Source organism: Symphalangus syndactylus, chromosome 13, assembly GCF_028878055.3.
Source record: "Symphalangus syndactylus isolate Jambi chromosome 13, NHGRI_mSymSyn1-v2.1_pri, whole genome shotgun sequence".
Taxonomy (NCBI): Eukaryota; Metazoa; Chordata; class Mammalia; order Primates; family Hylobatidae; genus Symphalangus; species Symphalangus syndactylus.
Genome location: NC_072435.2, coordinates 42,262,774 through 42,277,755, shown reverse-complemented (window position 1 = coordinate 42,277,755; position 14,982 = coordinate 42,262,774). Strand labels below are relative to the sequence as shown.

At 51.4% G+C, this 14,982-nt stretch overlaps 1 protein-coding gene across 7 annotated transcripts; it reads right to left on the bottom strand.

Moving 5' to 3' along the window:
- On the bottom strand, positions 1-14,982 carry HSH2D (hematopoietic SH2 domain containing). Of its 7 annotated transcripts, XM_055239173.2 has the most exons (8): positions 14,881-14,978; positions 14,619-14,761; positions 9,485-9,636; positions 5,706-5,795; positions 5,139-5,304; positions 4,063-4,103; positions 3,468-3,630; positions 1-1,345 (listed from the first exon to the last, which is right to left on the bottom strand). In XM_055239173.2, the coding sequence occupies exons 1-8, from the start codon at positions 14,951-14,953 to the stop codon at positions 761-763; spliced, it is 1,413 nt and encodes a 470-aa protein (XP_055095148.2). In that variant the 5' UTR covers positions 14,954-14,978; the 3' UTR covers positions 1-760. The 7 variants fall into 7 exon arrangements, with proteins under 7 accessions (XP_055095148.2, XP_063472457.1, XP_055095154.1 ...); XM_063616387.1 differs by lacking the exon at positions 3,468-3,630 and having other exon boundaries at positions 4,063-4,155; positions 14,881-14,982; XM_055239179.2 differs by lacking the exons at positions 3,468-3,630; positions 14,881-14,978 and adding an exon at positions 2,797-2,918 and having other exon boundaries at positions 4,063-4,155; positions 14,619-14,734.

The following is a 14,982-nucleotide window of genomic DNA, read 5'->3' as shown; positions in this document are numbered from 1 at the left end:
TTTTATTTTTTTATTTCATTTTTATTTATTTATTTTTTGAGATGGAATCTCACTCTGTCATCCAGGCTGGACTGCAGTGATGCGATCTCAGCTCACTGCAACCTCTGCCTCCTGGGTTCAAGTGATTCTCCTGCCTCAGGCTCCCAAGTAGCTGGGATTACAGGCATGTGCCACCACGTCCGGGTAATTTTTGAATTTTTTACGGGGTTTCACCATGTTGGCCAGGCTGGTCTCGAACTCCTGGCCTCAAGCGATCTGCCTGCCTCGGCCCCACAAAGTGCTGGGACTACAGGCATGAGCCACTGCGCCCGGCCTGCAGCGTGCTTTTAGACAACAGGACAAACAGATGATGTGGGAAAAGGGCTCGGATTCACCTGGCTTCAAATCCTGGTGCTGACACGCATAACTCTGTGGCCTTGGTCCTCTCTGAACCTCAGTCTCTTCTTCAAAACATGGAGGATGACCCTCCCTGAGGGCCTTGCTCTGAGGCATAAAATAATGAATAGAGGGTCTGGCACCGGGGCTGATGTACACGTGGCGCCCCAAACCATCAGCGTCACTCTGATGATTATTGCTAAAATAACCAGCTCACCCCATGGGTGAGTGCAGGAACAGACCCCAAAAACATCTTTATTCTATTTCCCGGGTTCCCGAAGACTCCCGGATGCCATGGTGTGGGGCCATGGAAGAAATGTTAGGACATTCAGGAGTGTGGCAGCCCCTGGCAGCAAGAGTCCCAGAGCCAGGGTGGACCTGTTCTCTAGCAGTACCCAGGGGCAAAGGGTGGCGGTTGTTGGTACTCCTCCGGGAGCTGGTCGTTCTCAGGCTCTGCCAAGCCCTGGTGCTCTGGCTTGGACTCCTGGGAGGATAGGGCTCTCACTACCATTTGGTGCCAACTCCTGTCCCCTGGGGTCACCTCAATGCAGCTGGCCGACCTCTCGGCCTTCCTGGTGGGGACCTTTCTGTCTTTTGGTGCCTGGGGCTGTGAGGGGCTTTTGAGAGATGTGGCCACATGGAGATCCGTGTAGCCGCTGTTCCCCGAGGTGGGATCCCCTGAGTGATCTTGGCTGCCTTTTCCGGTCCCAGGGCCTGAGATCACCGTGGATCTCCGGACATCCAAGAGTGATGACAAGTTCACAGTGGCGAGGTGGCTTTTTAGCTGCTGCCGGACCCTCTGGCTTCTCTGGGGAAGCATTTTGAGGCTCCTCCAGAGTTTCTGGCGGGTCTCTCCAAGAGGGGCTTTTGGGGGGCAGGAGGAAGTGGCTTCCTCGGTGCTTATTCCGTCCATCTCTGTTGACGGCTTCCTTTCCTTTGATTGGTGACACAGGACTGGCTTTGGGGAGGCCTGAAAACGAGAGTGGGTGAGGCCTGGGGTAGCTCGCCCACCAGAGCACCATGTCTGTCCCAGAAATTGGAGCCTGGGTTCCACCCAGACACCCTGCGGCTGAGAAATGTCCGCGTGTGAACCCCCAAACCTGATCCCATGCCCCATCTTTCTCGTCTCAGTAAATGGCTTTGCTGTCTCCCCCAGGGGTTGGCAAACTTCTTCTTCTTCTTTTTTTTTTTTTTTTTTTGAGATGGAGTTTCACTCTATCGCCCAGTCTGCAGTGCAGTGGTGCAATCTCGGCTCGCTGCAACCTCCACCTCCTGGGTTCAAGCGATTCTCCTGCCTCAGCCTCCCAAGTAGCTAGAACTAAAAGCACACCACCATGCCTGGCTAATTTTTGTATTTTTAGTAGAGACATGGTTTCACCATGTTGGCCCTGGTGGTCTTGAACTCCTGACCTCAGGTGATCCACCCATCTCGGCCTCCCAGAGTGCTGGGATTACAGGCATGAGCCACTGCACCCAGCCTGGCAAAGTTCTTTTACAAAGACTCAGCGAGTAAATATTTCAACTTTGCAGGCTGTACCATCTGTCTCAATCACTTAGCTCTGCTGTTGTAGGGGATGCCAGAGGTCACATGTCAACCAATGAACGTGCCTGGGTTCTAATATAGCTTTATTTATAAACATGGAAATGTGAATTTTACCTGATTTTCACAGGTAACAAAATACTATCTTTACAAAAATGTGGGGCCAGGTGTGATAGCTCACGCCTGTAATCCCAGTGCTTTGGGAGGCTGAGGCAGGAGGATTGTTTGAGGCCAGGAGTTTGAGACCAGCCTGGGCAATGTAGTGAGAGCCCATCTCTACAGATTTTTTTTTTTTGAGAGGGTCTTGCTTTGTCACCCAGGCTGGAGTGCAGTGGTGCCATCATGGCTCACTGCAGCCTCGAACTCCCGGGCTCAAGCAATCCTCTCACCTCAGGCCCCAGAGTAGCTGACTACAGGCATGCGCCACTATGCCTGGCTAATTTTTTAATTTTTTGTGGAGACAGGGTCTTGCTGTGTTGCCCAGGCTGGTCTCAAAGTCCTGGCCTCAAGCAATCCTCTCGCCTCAGCCTCCCAAAGCACTGGGAATACAGGTGTGAGCCACTACGCAGACCAAATATCCATGTTTCTTTCCACGCCTGGGCTCTCATTTTTGTCCCTCCCACCTTGACACTGTCCCCCAGCCCCACCTCACTTCCTCCTTCTTTCCATCTCCACCAGTGCCCAGGAAAGCCCCTTCTGCAGCCAGTAGCCACAGGAAACATTTAAAACCACCAGTCCTGGCCAGGTGTGGTAGCTCACGCCTATAATCCCAGCACTTTGGGAGGCCGAGGTGAGCAGATCATGAGGTCAGGGGTTTGAGACCAGTCTGGCCAACATGGTGAAACCCCGTCTCTACTAAAAATGCAAAAATTAGCACGCACCTGTAGTCCCAGCTACTCAGAAGCCTGAGGCAGGAGAATCGCTTGAACCTGGGAGGCAGAGGTTGCAGCGAGCCTAGACTGTGCCATTGCACTCCAGCTTGGTCGACAAAGCAAGACTCCGTCTCAAAAAAAAAAAAAAAAAAAAAAGTCCTCCCATGCATACACTCTCCTATGGCTCCTCCCTGGTGCAATTGGACTAGAATCCCAGCTCCTCACCTTGGACCCAAGGCCCTGCACTATTGGCCCCTGCTGACCCTGGGGCTTCAGCTTCTGACAATCTCTCTCTCACTAACCCCACTCCATCTATATGCTGGCTTTTTTTGTTCTGTTTTCCAAACACACCAAGCCCCAGGACTTTTGCAAGTGCCATTCCCTCTGCCTGGAATGTCCTCCCTGTGTCTGTGTGTATGACTGGCTCCTCCTTACCTTGCAGATCTCAGCTATATGCCACCTCCTCTAGGAAGCCTTCCCTGACTGCCTTCCCCCACTTGCACCCCCCCCCTCACTGATGTCCATCACACCAGCCTGTTTCATTTGCACCACTGTCATAACTTCCCCTGCTGGGCAAGGGGCTTGGAAAGCACTTAGACTTCAACCTAGGGGTGCCTAAAGGTCTCCCAAACCCCAAGATGCATTCATTCATCTACTCCAGAGATTCATTAGTTAAGCACCTTCAATATGGCAGGTCCTCTCAGAGGGGTGGGAGAAGCAAAGGCAAACAAGCCAGATGGAGTCTCCAGTCTCTCAGAGCTCACAGTCTGATTGGGAAGGCAGCCAGGGAGCATGTAAACCCATAAGTAAATAGGATTTGGGGGAACATTTTTGGGAAGTCCGCTGCAGTGAATAAACAGGGTAATGTGAAGGAGAATCCAGAAGGTGTTGCTTTAGGTCTGGGGCCTGGGGAAGGAGGCACTTGAAGGAGAAATGAATGAAGACATGGGAAATCTAGGGGCAGGGCACACAGTTTGTGCAAAGGACCTGAGGTGGGGCCGGCACACGCAGAGACCCCAAGGCTAGCTTGGAGTGTCTGAACAACAGACGGTATGGCAGCAGGGCTGGTGCTGGGTAGGTGATAGGCAGAAAGAGGAACTGAGATTGTAGTTTGAAATTTAATCTCGGTGTTGGGAAAGCACTGGAAAGGTTTAAAGCACCAAGCTGTAGGATCGCATTCTCATTCTAGAAGGAGCCTCCTCTGACAGCTGTTGATCACCTCTGCTCCTGCCCCTCAGCCAGGTGGGCGGTGCCAGCCTCCTGTCATATACATACCTCCTCAGGGGCAGACACCGGGCAGGCAGCTTCCTCGGCCACTGCGTTGGAGTAGAGGAAGAGATCCTCATAATCCACATTTGCGGGATCCTTCTGCAGGGCGGAAGGGGACTGTAACTCAGCACTAGGGAGGGGGAGAGGTCCTGCGCCGACCCTGGAAGGCAGGTCTCAGGGACCATCCCTTGAATAGCAGTTTCTTAGTACCTAGGTCACGCCCACTAAGCGTTATAAGAAAATATGCCCCACCCACAGCCATTTCTTAGGGGTCCTGACACACCCACTGAACCTTCTAAAGAAAGATGCCCTGCCCATAGCAGTTTCTTGGGAGCTAGGCCACACCCACTGAGCTTTCTAAGGAAAGATGCCCCGCCCACAACAGTTTCTTGGGAGCTAGGCCAGGCCCACTGAGCCCTATAAGGAAAGATGCCCCGCCCATAGCAGTTTCTTGGGAGCCAGGCCACACCTACTGAGCCTTCTAAGGAAAGATGCCCCACCTACCACAGTTTCTTGAGAGCTAGGCCAGGCCCACTGAGCCCTATAAGTAAAGATGCCCCACCCACAGCAGTTTCTTAGGGGCTAGGCAACACCCACTGAGCCTTCTAAGGAAAGATGCCCCACCCACAGCAGTTTATTGGGAGCTAGGCCACACCCACTGAGCCTTCTAAGGAGAGATACCGCCTCCTCAGCAGTTTCTTAGGGGCTAGGCCACGCCCACTAGGTCTTCTAAGGAAACATGCCCAGCTCACAGCAGTTTATTGGGAGCCAGGCCACACCCACTGAGCCTTCTAAGGAAAGATGCCATTCCTTCAGATGAGCCAAGATTATACTTAGCACATGAACCCTTATAAAAAATCAGCCTGTTGACATGGGCCTGGAGGGCGGAGCCATGGGGAAGCAGGAACCACAAGGGAGACGGCTGGGGGGGGCAGAGGGACTACGAGGGGTGGGGCCAGAGGGGCCAAAGACCCTGAGAGTGACAGAATCAAGAGTAGCTGATGGGGGCATGGGAAACAAAGGGGTCTGGGGGGCTTGGCCCCAAGGAAATGGCTGTGAACCTTGTGGGCCCCTGCCCTCACCTGCCTGCAGGGCTGTGTCAGCAGCTCCCTGCGCGGCTCAATTGGCTTCTGCTGGTGGAAGGTGACCAAGGCATCCAGCGAGGTGTGGGCCACCTTCTCCCCGGGGATCATGAAAGTCCCATCATCCAAGAGCTTCACCATGAAATGGCAGCAGCTGCTTTGGGCTCTGTGGAGACACTGTGGGGGCTGGGACATCCTACTTCCCCTCATCCCTGCCCCAAGTCCCCAGCCCTTGGGCTGGCAGCATCACTGCTACAGCCAGACTACCCCAGGTTCACATGCAGGCTTATTCACTCACTAGCCATGGGACACCCAGCAGGTTACTAACCTCGCTGTGCCTCAGTTTCCCCCATTTATAACACAGGAGTACAAAGGCTGACCTCAGATGAAACATGCCACTACAGATAAAAGCTTCACTCATTGCCTGGCTAGCAGCTCCCGTTCTCAGATCCACAGCCTCAGTTACTGCTGCTTTCTGAGAAGCTATGACATGAAGCACCCCTTGCCCCCTCCAAGGAAACCCGAGAGCCCACCTGCCCCTGCCCTGGCCCCCGGCCCAGGCCTTACTTGTAGGAGAGTGTGTAGCCCACATGGCTGTGACTGACCCTGATGAGAAAGGATCCCAGTGGCTGTGACTCCAGCAAGTTCTCAGCATCCCTGGAAGGGCACACATAGAAAGGAAATGACACAGTCCGGTCGCCCCACATACCAGTTAGACTCCTGGGGCCATTGGCCCATTCATGGAGAAGGCTGGTAGTTTTCATATTTCTTTTTTCCTTTTTTTTTTCTGAGACAGAGTCTCGCTATGTCCCCCAGGCTGGAGTGCAGTGGCGCAATCTCAGCTCACTGCAAGCTCCACCTCCTGGATTCACGCCATTCTCCTGCCTCAGCCTCCCAAGTAGCTGGGACTACAGGCGCCCGCCACCACGCCCGGCTAATTTTTTGTATATTTTAGTAGAGACGGGGTTTCACCATGTTAGCCAGGATGGTCTCGATCTCCTGACCTCGTGATCTGCCCGCCTCGGCCTCCCAAAGTGCTGGGATTATAGGTGTGAGCCACTGTGCCCGGCCTCTTTTTTCCTTTTTTTTTTTTTTTTTTTTTTGAGATAGAGTCTTGCTGTGTCACCCAGGCTGGAGTGCAATGGCGTGATCTCGGCTTACTGCAGCCTCAACCTCCCGGGTTCGGGTGATTCTCTTGCCTCAGCCTCCCAAGTAGCTGGGATTACAGGCACCCGCCACCATGCCCAGCTATTTTTTTTTTTTAGTAGAGACAGGGTTTCACCATGTTGGCCAGGCTGGTCTCAAACCCCTGTCCTCAAGTGATCTGCCTGCCTCAGCCTCCCAAAGTGCTGGGATTACAGGCGTGAGCCACCGTGCCCGGCCTGTTTTCTAAATGAACAAACATCTCAAACCCATCTTTTTTTTTTTTTTTTTTTTTTCAGTTGTTGCAGACCTTGGGCTATTCAGGGATTAGGGATGTTCCCCCCGAGGAGCTAGGAGGCGTCTGATGGCATTGATCTCAGGCCAGACCTCCTTCCATCTCCCACAGCCACTTCCCAATGCCTGGAATCCCCCGATTAAGGCACCTTTGGGTGGATCAAAGTGTCACAAGTAACAAAGAAGGAGCTGTATACTCAGATGCATTCGAGTTCATAACCCAGCTCTACTGTCCATCAGCTGTGTGACCTCAGGCAATCGTCTCTCCCTTTCTGACCTTCAGCTTCCTCAAGGGGAGAGTAAACTCCACTTCCAAGGCTGCTGTGAGAACAGAAAGAACTTGCAACATGAGCATGACAGCTGCTACCTGCTAAGTGCTCCCAAAGTGTTTGTTGTTATTATTACTATTATTCTCTCTTTTTTTTTTTTTTTTTTTTTTGCGACGGAGTTTTGCTCTTGTTGTCCAGGCTGGAGTGCAATGATGCAATCTTGGCTCACTGCAACCTCTGCCTCCCAGGTTCAAGCTATTCTCCTGCCTCAGCCTCCCAAGTAACTGGGCTTACAGGTACCTGCAACCACGCCCAGCTAATTTTTTGTATTTTTAGTAGAGACGGAGTTTCACCTGTTTGTCAGGCTGGTCTCGAACTCCTGACCTCTGGTGATCCACCCGCCTCGGCCTCCCAAAGTACTGGGATTACAGCAAAAACCAGTCTGTTTTCTATATTACTACCATTATTATCTGGAGTTCACAGAGAGGAAGGCGGCTTTCCGTGGGACAAGGTGGGGAGACTTTGGTCCTGTACTCTTCAATGCAGAGGCCACTGGCCTTTTGTACTGATTTCCAAAACAGCACAAAAAAGGAACATATGCTGTTTCATGAATCGTTTTTTGTTTTTGAGACAGGGTCTTGCTCTATCACTCAGGCTGGAGTGCAGAGGTGCAATCATAACTCACTGAAACCTTGAATTCCTGGGCTCAAGAGATCCTCCCACCTCAGCCTCCTGAGTAGCCAGAACCACAGGCATGTTCCACACGCCTGGCTAATTTAAAAAATAATTTTTTTTTTTTTGAGTTGGAGTCTTGCTCTGTCACCCAGGCTGGAGTGCAGTGGCACAATCTCAGCTTACTGCAGCCTCTGCCTCCAGGGTTCCAGCAAGTCTCCTGCCTCAGCCACCCGAGTAGCTGGGATTACAGGCACGTGTCACCATGCCCGGTTAATTTTTTTTTTTTTTTTTTTTTGAGACGGAGTTTCACTCTTGTTGCTCAGGCTGGAGTGCAGTGGCACGATCTCAGCTCACTGCAACCTCCGCCTCCCGGGTTCAAGTGATTCTCCTGCCTCAGCCTCTCGAATAGCTGGGATTACAGGCATGCACCACCACGCCTGGCTAATTTTGTATTTTTAGTAGACACAAGGTTTCACCATGTTGTCCAGGCTGGTCTCGAACTCCTGACCTCAGGTGGTCTGCCCGCCTCGGCCTCCCAAAGTGCTGGGATTACAAGCATGAGCCACCGCACCCAGCCTAAAATTCCTTTTAGAGATGGAGTCTCACTATGTTGTCCAGTCCAGCCTTGAACTCCTGGGCTCAAGCGATCCTCCTGCCTCAGCCTTCCAAGTAGCTGGGATTAAAGGTAAGTGCCAGTGCATCCAGCTGCTTCTTTTAATATAACTACTAAAATTTTTTTACATTGCAATGTGCAACTCATGTTATATTTCTGTTGTTCAGCAAGGCCCCAGAGCTCAGAAACCATGACCAACACTACTTCCTCTCTGTGGCCTTCACAGAATTTTCTCAATTTCCTGCATGCAGAGAGTGGCCATAAATATTTTTTCCTCCATTTAGTTAAAGCCGGGCCCACATCCTCAGAGCTCACAGTCTGAGGTAGAAAGGGCACACTGGGGCCAGGCATAGTGGCTCATGCCTGTAATCCCAGCACTTTGGGAGGCCGAGGCGGGCAGATCACTTGAGGTCAGGAGTTTGAGACTAGCCTGGCCAACATGGTGAAACCTCGTCTCTACTAAAAATACAAGTATTAGCCGGGCGTGGTGGTGCATGCCTGTAGTCCCAGCTACTCATGAGGCAGGAGGATTGCTTGAACCCAGGAGGTAGAGGCTGCAGTGAGCCGAGATTGCGCCACTACACACCAGCCTGGGCAACAGGAGCAGAACTCTGTCTCAAAAAAAAAAAAAATAGAAAAAGAAAAAAAAAGAAAGGGCACATTGGTTGTATCCTGATGGGTTGAGAGCAGGTGCTTGGGGTACTGTGTTCAGAAAGATTCTGGCTGGGTGCGGTGGCTCACGCCTGTAATCCCAGCATTTTGGGAGGCCGAGGTGGGTGGATCACTTGAGGCCAGGAGTTTGAGACCAGCCTGGCCAACATGGTGAAACCCTATCTCTACTATAAACACAAAAATTAGCTGGGCTTGGTGGCATGTGCCTGTAATCCCAGCTACTCAGGAGGTTGAGGCAGAAGAATCACTTGAATCAGGGAGGCAGAGGTTGCAGTGAGCCAAGATTGCACCACTGCACTCCAGCCTGGGTGACAGAGTGAGACCCTGTCTCAAAAAGAAAGAAAGAGAGAAAGATTCTGAGGCTGCATCCTGCCATCGTTGATTGGTAATGCTTGGCCTGGGCGAGGTGTGGGGTGCTGCCAGGTCCCTGGCAGTGCTGGCCTGTTGGCCACTTGTATAGAGAAAGCTGAGGCCCACAGAGAGCAAGTAACTTGCCCCAGGTCACACAGTGAGCCCACAGAGGTGGCAGGATTCAAGCCTGGGAGCCTGGAGCTCATTTTAGCCTCTTGCCACACTGAGCTGAGCCAAGTCCAGAATTCTGCAGTTAAAAGCTGCCCAGGGTAGGGACAGACAAGGAAAGAATGGGGAGGGCAGGGTGGAGGGTGTGGTTGTGTCCTCACTCTCTTGAGATTGCACCATGGAACCACTCGGGGACCCCGTCTTGGGCCAGCTGGCCCACCTGGGTGTGCACAAACCAGTCCAGCCGTGGGGGTAGCGGTAGGGGCGGCTTCCTGGCCTCTGTCATAGCTTCCTGGGGTGGAGGGAAGGTCACCTGGGTAGAGATGGGAGGGAGGACAAGAATCAAGCTTGATGCACCTCTTATCTTTGCTCTGTTCTTGAAGCTTATGGTGCCTCCTCCTTTGAGAAGTCCTCCAGGGTGGACAGAGCAATGGACTTAAAACTGGCTTGTGGCTGGGTGTGATGGCTCACACGTGTAATACCAGCACTTTGGGAGGCCAAGGTGGGAGGATTGCTTGAGCCCAGGAGTTCCAGACCAGCCTGGGCAACATAGCGAGACTCCTATCTCTACAAAAAAATTAAAAAATTCGGCCAGGTGTGGTGGCTCACGCCTGTAATCTCAGCACTTTGGGAAGCCAAGGTGGGTAGATCACCTGAGGTCAGGAGTTTGAGACCAGCCTGGTCAACCTGGTGAAACCCTGTCTTTACTAAAAATACAAAAATCAGCTGGGTGTGGTGGTGGGCACCTGTAATCCCAGCTACTCCGGAGGCTGAGGCAGGAGAATCGCTTGAACCCGGGGGGCAGAGGTTGCAGGGAGCCAAGATCGCAACACTGCACTCCAGCCTGGGTGACAGAGTGAGACTCCTCAAAAAATAAATAAGTAAATAAATAAATAAAATAAAATTTAAAAATTAGCTGGGTGTGGTGGTGCATGCCTGTAGTCCCAGCTACTCAGGAGGCTGAGGTGGGAGGATCCCTTGAGCTCGGGAGGATGTGGCTGCAGTGAGCTGTGGTTGTGCCATTGCAGTCCAGTCTGGGGAACAGAGCAAGACCATATTTCAAAAACAACAACAACAAAAAAACTGGCTTGTGTGGCCGGGCGTGGTGGCTCATGCCTGTAATCCTAGAACTTTGGGAGGCTGAGGCAGGTGGATTACCTGAGGTCAGGAGTTCAAGACCAGTCTGGGCCACGTGGTGAAACCCTGTCACTACAAAAATACAAAAATGAGCCGGGCACAGCGGCATGTGCCTATAATCGCAGCTTCTTGGGAGGCTGAGGCACGAGAATCACTGTAACCCAGGAGGCGGAGGCTGCAGTGAGCCGAGATTGCACCACTGCACTCCAGCCTGGGCAACAGAGTGAGACTCTGTCTCAAAACAAAACAAAACAAAACAAAAAAACCCACTGGCTTGTGGTTTTTGGGCACCTACTATGTGCCTGATAGTTTTTACACATTCATTCCTTGGCTCATCCCCAAAGTCCTTCAAGGACTTTTCCTTTTATTCTTCTTATGCCATTGTGTTTTTTTCTTTTTTTTTGAGACAGGGTCTCGCTCTGTCACCCAGGCTGGAGTGCAGTGGCCCCATCTTGGCTCACTGCAGCCTCGACCTTCTTCCCTCAAGTGATTCTTCCACCTCAGTCCCCCAAGTAGCTGGGACCACAGGCATGTGCCACCACGTCTGGCTAATTTTTGTATTTTTGTAGAGATGGGGTTTCACCTTGCTGCCCACATTGGTCTCAAACTCCTGGACTCAAGCAATCTGCCTGTGTCAGCCTCCCAAAGTGCTAGGATTACAGGTGTGAGCCATTGTGCCCAGACTTTTATGCCATTATTGCAAGGACTAGAGGTTCCTTTTATAAATAAATGTTTTGAAATTTAATAATAGAGTATTTAGAGCTGGGCATGGTGGTTCACGCCTGTAATCCCAGCACTTTGGGAGGCTGAGGCAGGTGGATCACCTGAGGTCAGGAGTTCGAGACCAGCCTGGCCAACATGGTGAAACCCCGTCTCTAATAAAAATACAAAAATTAGCCAGATGTGGTGGTGGGTGCCTGTAATCCAAGCCACTCAGGAGGCTGAGGCAGGAGAATCGCTAGAACCCAGGAGGCAGAGGTTGCAGTGAGCCAAGATCGTGCCATTGCACTCCAGCCTGGGGGACAGAGTGAGACTCCGTCTCAAAAAAAAAAAAAAAAAAAAGAGTAGAGTATTTAAATATTAAGTAAATACCAATGCCCCTGGAGGAATGAGGAAATGACAAAATGGCAAGTGAACGAAATAAACAGCAGACCCAACAGTGATGGTCAAAAAGGGTTGCCCTGATTTCTTTCTTTCTTTCTTTTTTTTTTTTTTTTTTTTGAGACTGGGTTTCCTCTGTTCCTGAGGCTGGAGTGTGCAATGGTGCAATCACAGCTCATGCTCCTCACTGCAGCCTCAACCTCCCAGGCTCAAGCAATCCTCCCACCTCAACCTCCCGAGTAGTTGGGACTACAGGCATGCATTACCATGCCTGGCTAATTTTGAAAATTTTTTTTGTAGAGACAGGGTCTTGCTCTGTTATCCAGGCTGGCCTCGAACTCCTGGGCTCAAGCAATCCTAACACCTCAGCCTCCCAACATACTGGGACTACAGGCACGAGCCACGGTGCCTGCCTGCCTTGGTTTCATTAAACACCAGAGAAATGTGGCTTCAGACAGTCACTTCTGCCACCAACGTCACCACACGTTGTAGCCACTCATGGCACACTTACAATATGTCAGATGCATCATTAATTCACACACTTTCTTGACAATTTTAAGCAAGCAGTACCACGGGACTTTGTGTACCAATGACAGAGCTGGAGAGAGAAAGCAGCACCGTTTTGCAAAACAGTATTAAGTGAGTGTAAGACAAGCCAAAGGATTGTATCTTGCTAGATAGTTCCTTCAGGACCCCTCTTGCTCACCCTTAATTCTTTTTTTTTTGAGATGGAGTCTCGCTCTATTGCCCAGGCTGGAGTGCAGTGGCGTGATCTCAGCTCACTGCAGCCTCCGCCTCCCAGGTTCAAGTGATTCTCCTGCCTTAGCCTCTTGAATAGCTGGGATTACAGGCATGTGCCACCACGCCTGGCTCATTTTTGTATTTTTAGCAGAGATGGGGTTTCACCATATTGGCCAGGCTGGTCTCCAACTCCCGACCTCAAGTGATCCGCCTGCCTTCGCCTCCCAAAGTGCTGGGATTACAGGCGTGAGCCACTGCGCCCGGCTGCTCACCATAAATTCTGTCCTTAAACTGGAGCTCACTCCCTCCACCCATTGGCCCCATCTAATGTTTCAATATCTCAAAACATCTTTTTACTGGGCTGTTTCTATGAGGAGGCGGGGCCTGTTGACCAATGGCAGTCAATATTGACTTTCTCCAACCAGATGTCAAGCATATCCTCTGGGGTATGGCCTGAAGGAATTCTGGGGCAACCAAAATTAAATAACTGTATTAAGAAATGTTTAATAAAGCAGGGTGACAAAGCAATTAAGAGCCTGGAATTGGAGGCTGGGTGCAGTGGCTCACACCCAGCACTGTAATCCCAGCACTGTTGGAGCCTGAGGCAGGCGGATCACCTGAGGCCAGGAGTTTGAGACCAGCCTGGCCAACATGGTGAAACCCTGTCTCTAATAAAAATACAAACATTATCTGGGCAAGGTGGCTCACGCCTGTAATCCCAGCTACTCAGGAGGCTGAGGCAGAATTGCATGAACCTGGGAGGCAGAGGTTGCAGTGAGCTGAGATTGAGCCACTGCACTCCAGCCTGGGCAACAGAGCAAGACTCCATCTCAAAATAAATAAATAAATAAATAAATAAATAAATAAATACATACATACATACATACATACATACATACATACATACAAAAATTATGATGGCATGTGCCTGTAGTCTCAGCTACTCGGGAGGCTGAGGCAGGAGAATCACCTGAACCCGGGAGGCAGAGTTTGCAGTGAGCCAAGATCGCACCACTGCACTCCAGCCTGAGCAACAGAGCGAAACTCTGTCTCACAAAAAAAAAACAACAACCAAAAAACCCCCATCACCACCAACAACAAAAAAAGAGCCTGGGCCAGGTGCGGTGGCTCACGCCTGTAATCTCAGCACTTTGGGAAGGCTGAGGCAGGCAGATCACGAGGTCAGGAGATCGAGACCATCCTGGCTAACATGGTGAAACCCTGTCTCTACTAAAAATACAAAAAATTAGCTGGGGGTGGTGGCAGGCACCTGTAGTCCCAGCTACTCAAGAGGCTGAGGCAGGAGAATGGCGTGAACCCGGGAGGCAGAGCTTGCAGTGAGCTGAGATCGAGTCATTGCACTCCAGCCTGGGCGACAGAGCAAGACTCCGTCTCACAAAAAAAAAAAAAAAAAAAAAAAAAAAAAGAGCTGGGATTCGACCCAGATGGCCTGGGTTCAAACCCTGGCTCCCCCACTTAGCCACTGTGTGACCTCAGGTAAGTCACTTAATGGCTCTCTGTGCCTGTATTTCTGCCTTTAATTTGGGGATAATGATATTTACCTAGGAAAGTTTAGCTGGCACTGTATATATAGAGAGAGATATATACAATATTCATGAATCCAGTTGTGACCTAGCATGGGGTAATGTTTACAGGCTTATTCTTTTTTTTTTTTACTTAGAAGAACTCCTATTTATCCTTCAAAACCCAGTAAAAATGTCCCCTCCTCCAGGCAGCTTTCCTACGTCTCCCCCCAGACAAAGCCCTGGCACCCCTCTCTGTCCCCAGCGTTCCCCCCCATTCCTCTCTCTGGTCCAGCCATGACTCCATGGAGCTAAAGTGTCTTTATCTTGCTCTGTCTCCACCAGCCTGAGGGCCTCCTAGGGATCAGGGCTTAGGGCTAGGTTCTTGTGATGTTTTTTTCTGCAAGGGTCTTTGCTGATGAAAAGCTATCAAGTGATGAAAGATCTCATGCTCAAATTCAAGCTCCTGACCCTGGCCTGGGAGCCTCCTCTACTTCCCTGCTACCCACATTCTAGACCTAAAGACATCCTTGCTCTCTCTCTCTTGCCTCTGCACACCTTTGCTCATGCTGTTGTCCTACCAAGACCCCCTTTTCCCCAACTCCAGCTCCATTTTCCATTTGTGGTCACCACAAATATCCCCTCCTCCATGAAGCTCTCCCCCATCCCCCCAGAAAATCCCTCCTGCCACCCCGGGCCCCACTAACCCTGTCCCTCCTTGTGGCCTAGCCTAGCCCCCATGTTCTGTCTCCTCGAGGGCTGAGAGGAGGGCTGAGGCTTCTGGGTCACATACCTGGGAGACCCTTGGATGGCCGAGGCCCTCGCTGTAGCTGTGCCAGTGCCTGCAGGAGCCTGGGTTTCGATTCAAGGTCTGCACGTCAATGGGGCGGAGCTGGCTGCCCCGAGGCAGTTCCTGTTTCCTCAAGCAGGTGAGCCCTGGGGGCGGAACAAGGACAGCCCAAGTCACCCTGTCTGCAGTCCAACAAAACATCTGGTGCCACAGGTGCAGAGACAGCTTGCTCCCGCCTTGCCCCCAGCAAGTTGTTATTGAGTACCTATAGTGTGCCTGCTCTTTGGAGGACACAGGGGTGACACGGAGACAGGTGCAGGCCCCCTGACTCCTGGCATCTACAATCTATCAAGCAGTGAAGAGGAGT

Coding starts and splice junctions, on each gene's coding strand:
- HSH2D (XM_055239173.2), bottom strand. CDS start 14,953: ATGCCAGGAGTCAGGGGGCCTGCACCTGTCTCCGTGTCACCCCTGTGT. Junction 4,104..5,138: donor TGACACAGCCCTGCAGGCAG/GTGAGGGCAGGG, acceptor ACTCCAACGCAG/TGGCCGAGGAAGCTGCCTGC. Junction 1,346..3,467: donor GAGGACCTGCCATATTGAAG/GTGCTTAACTAA, acceptor TCTCGTTTTCAG/GCCTCCCCAAAGCCAGTCCT.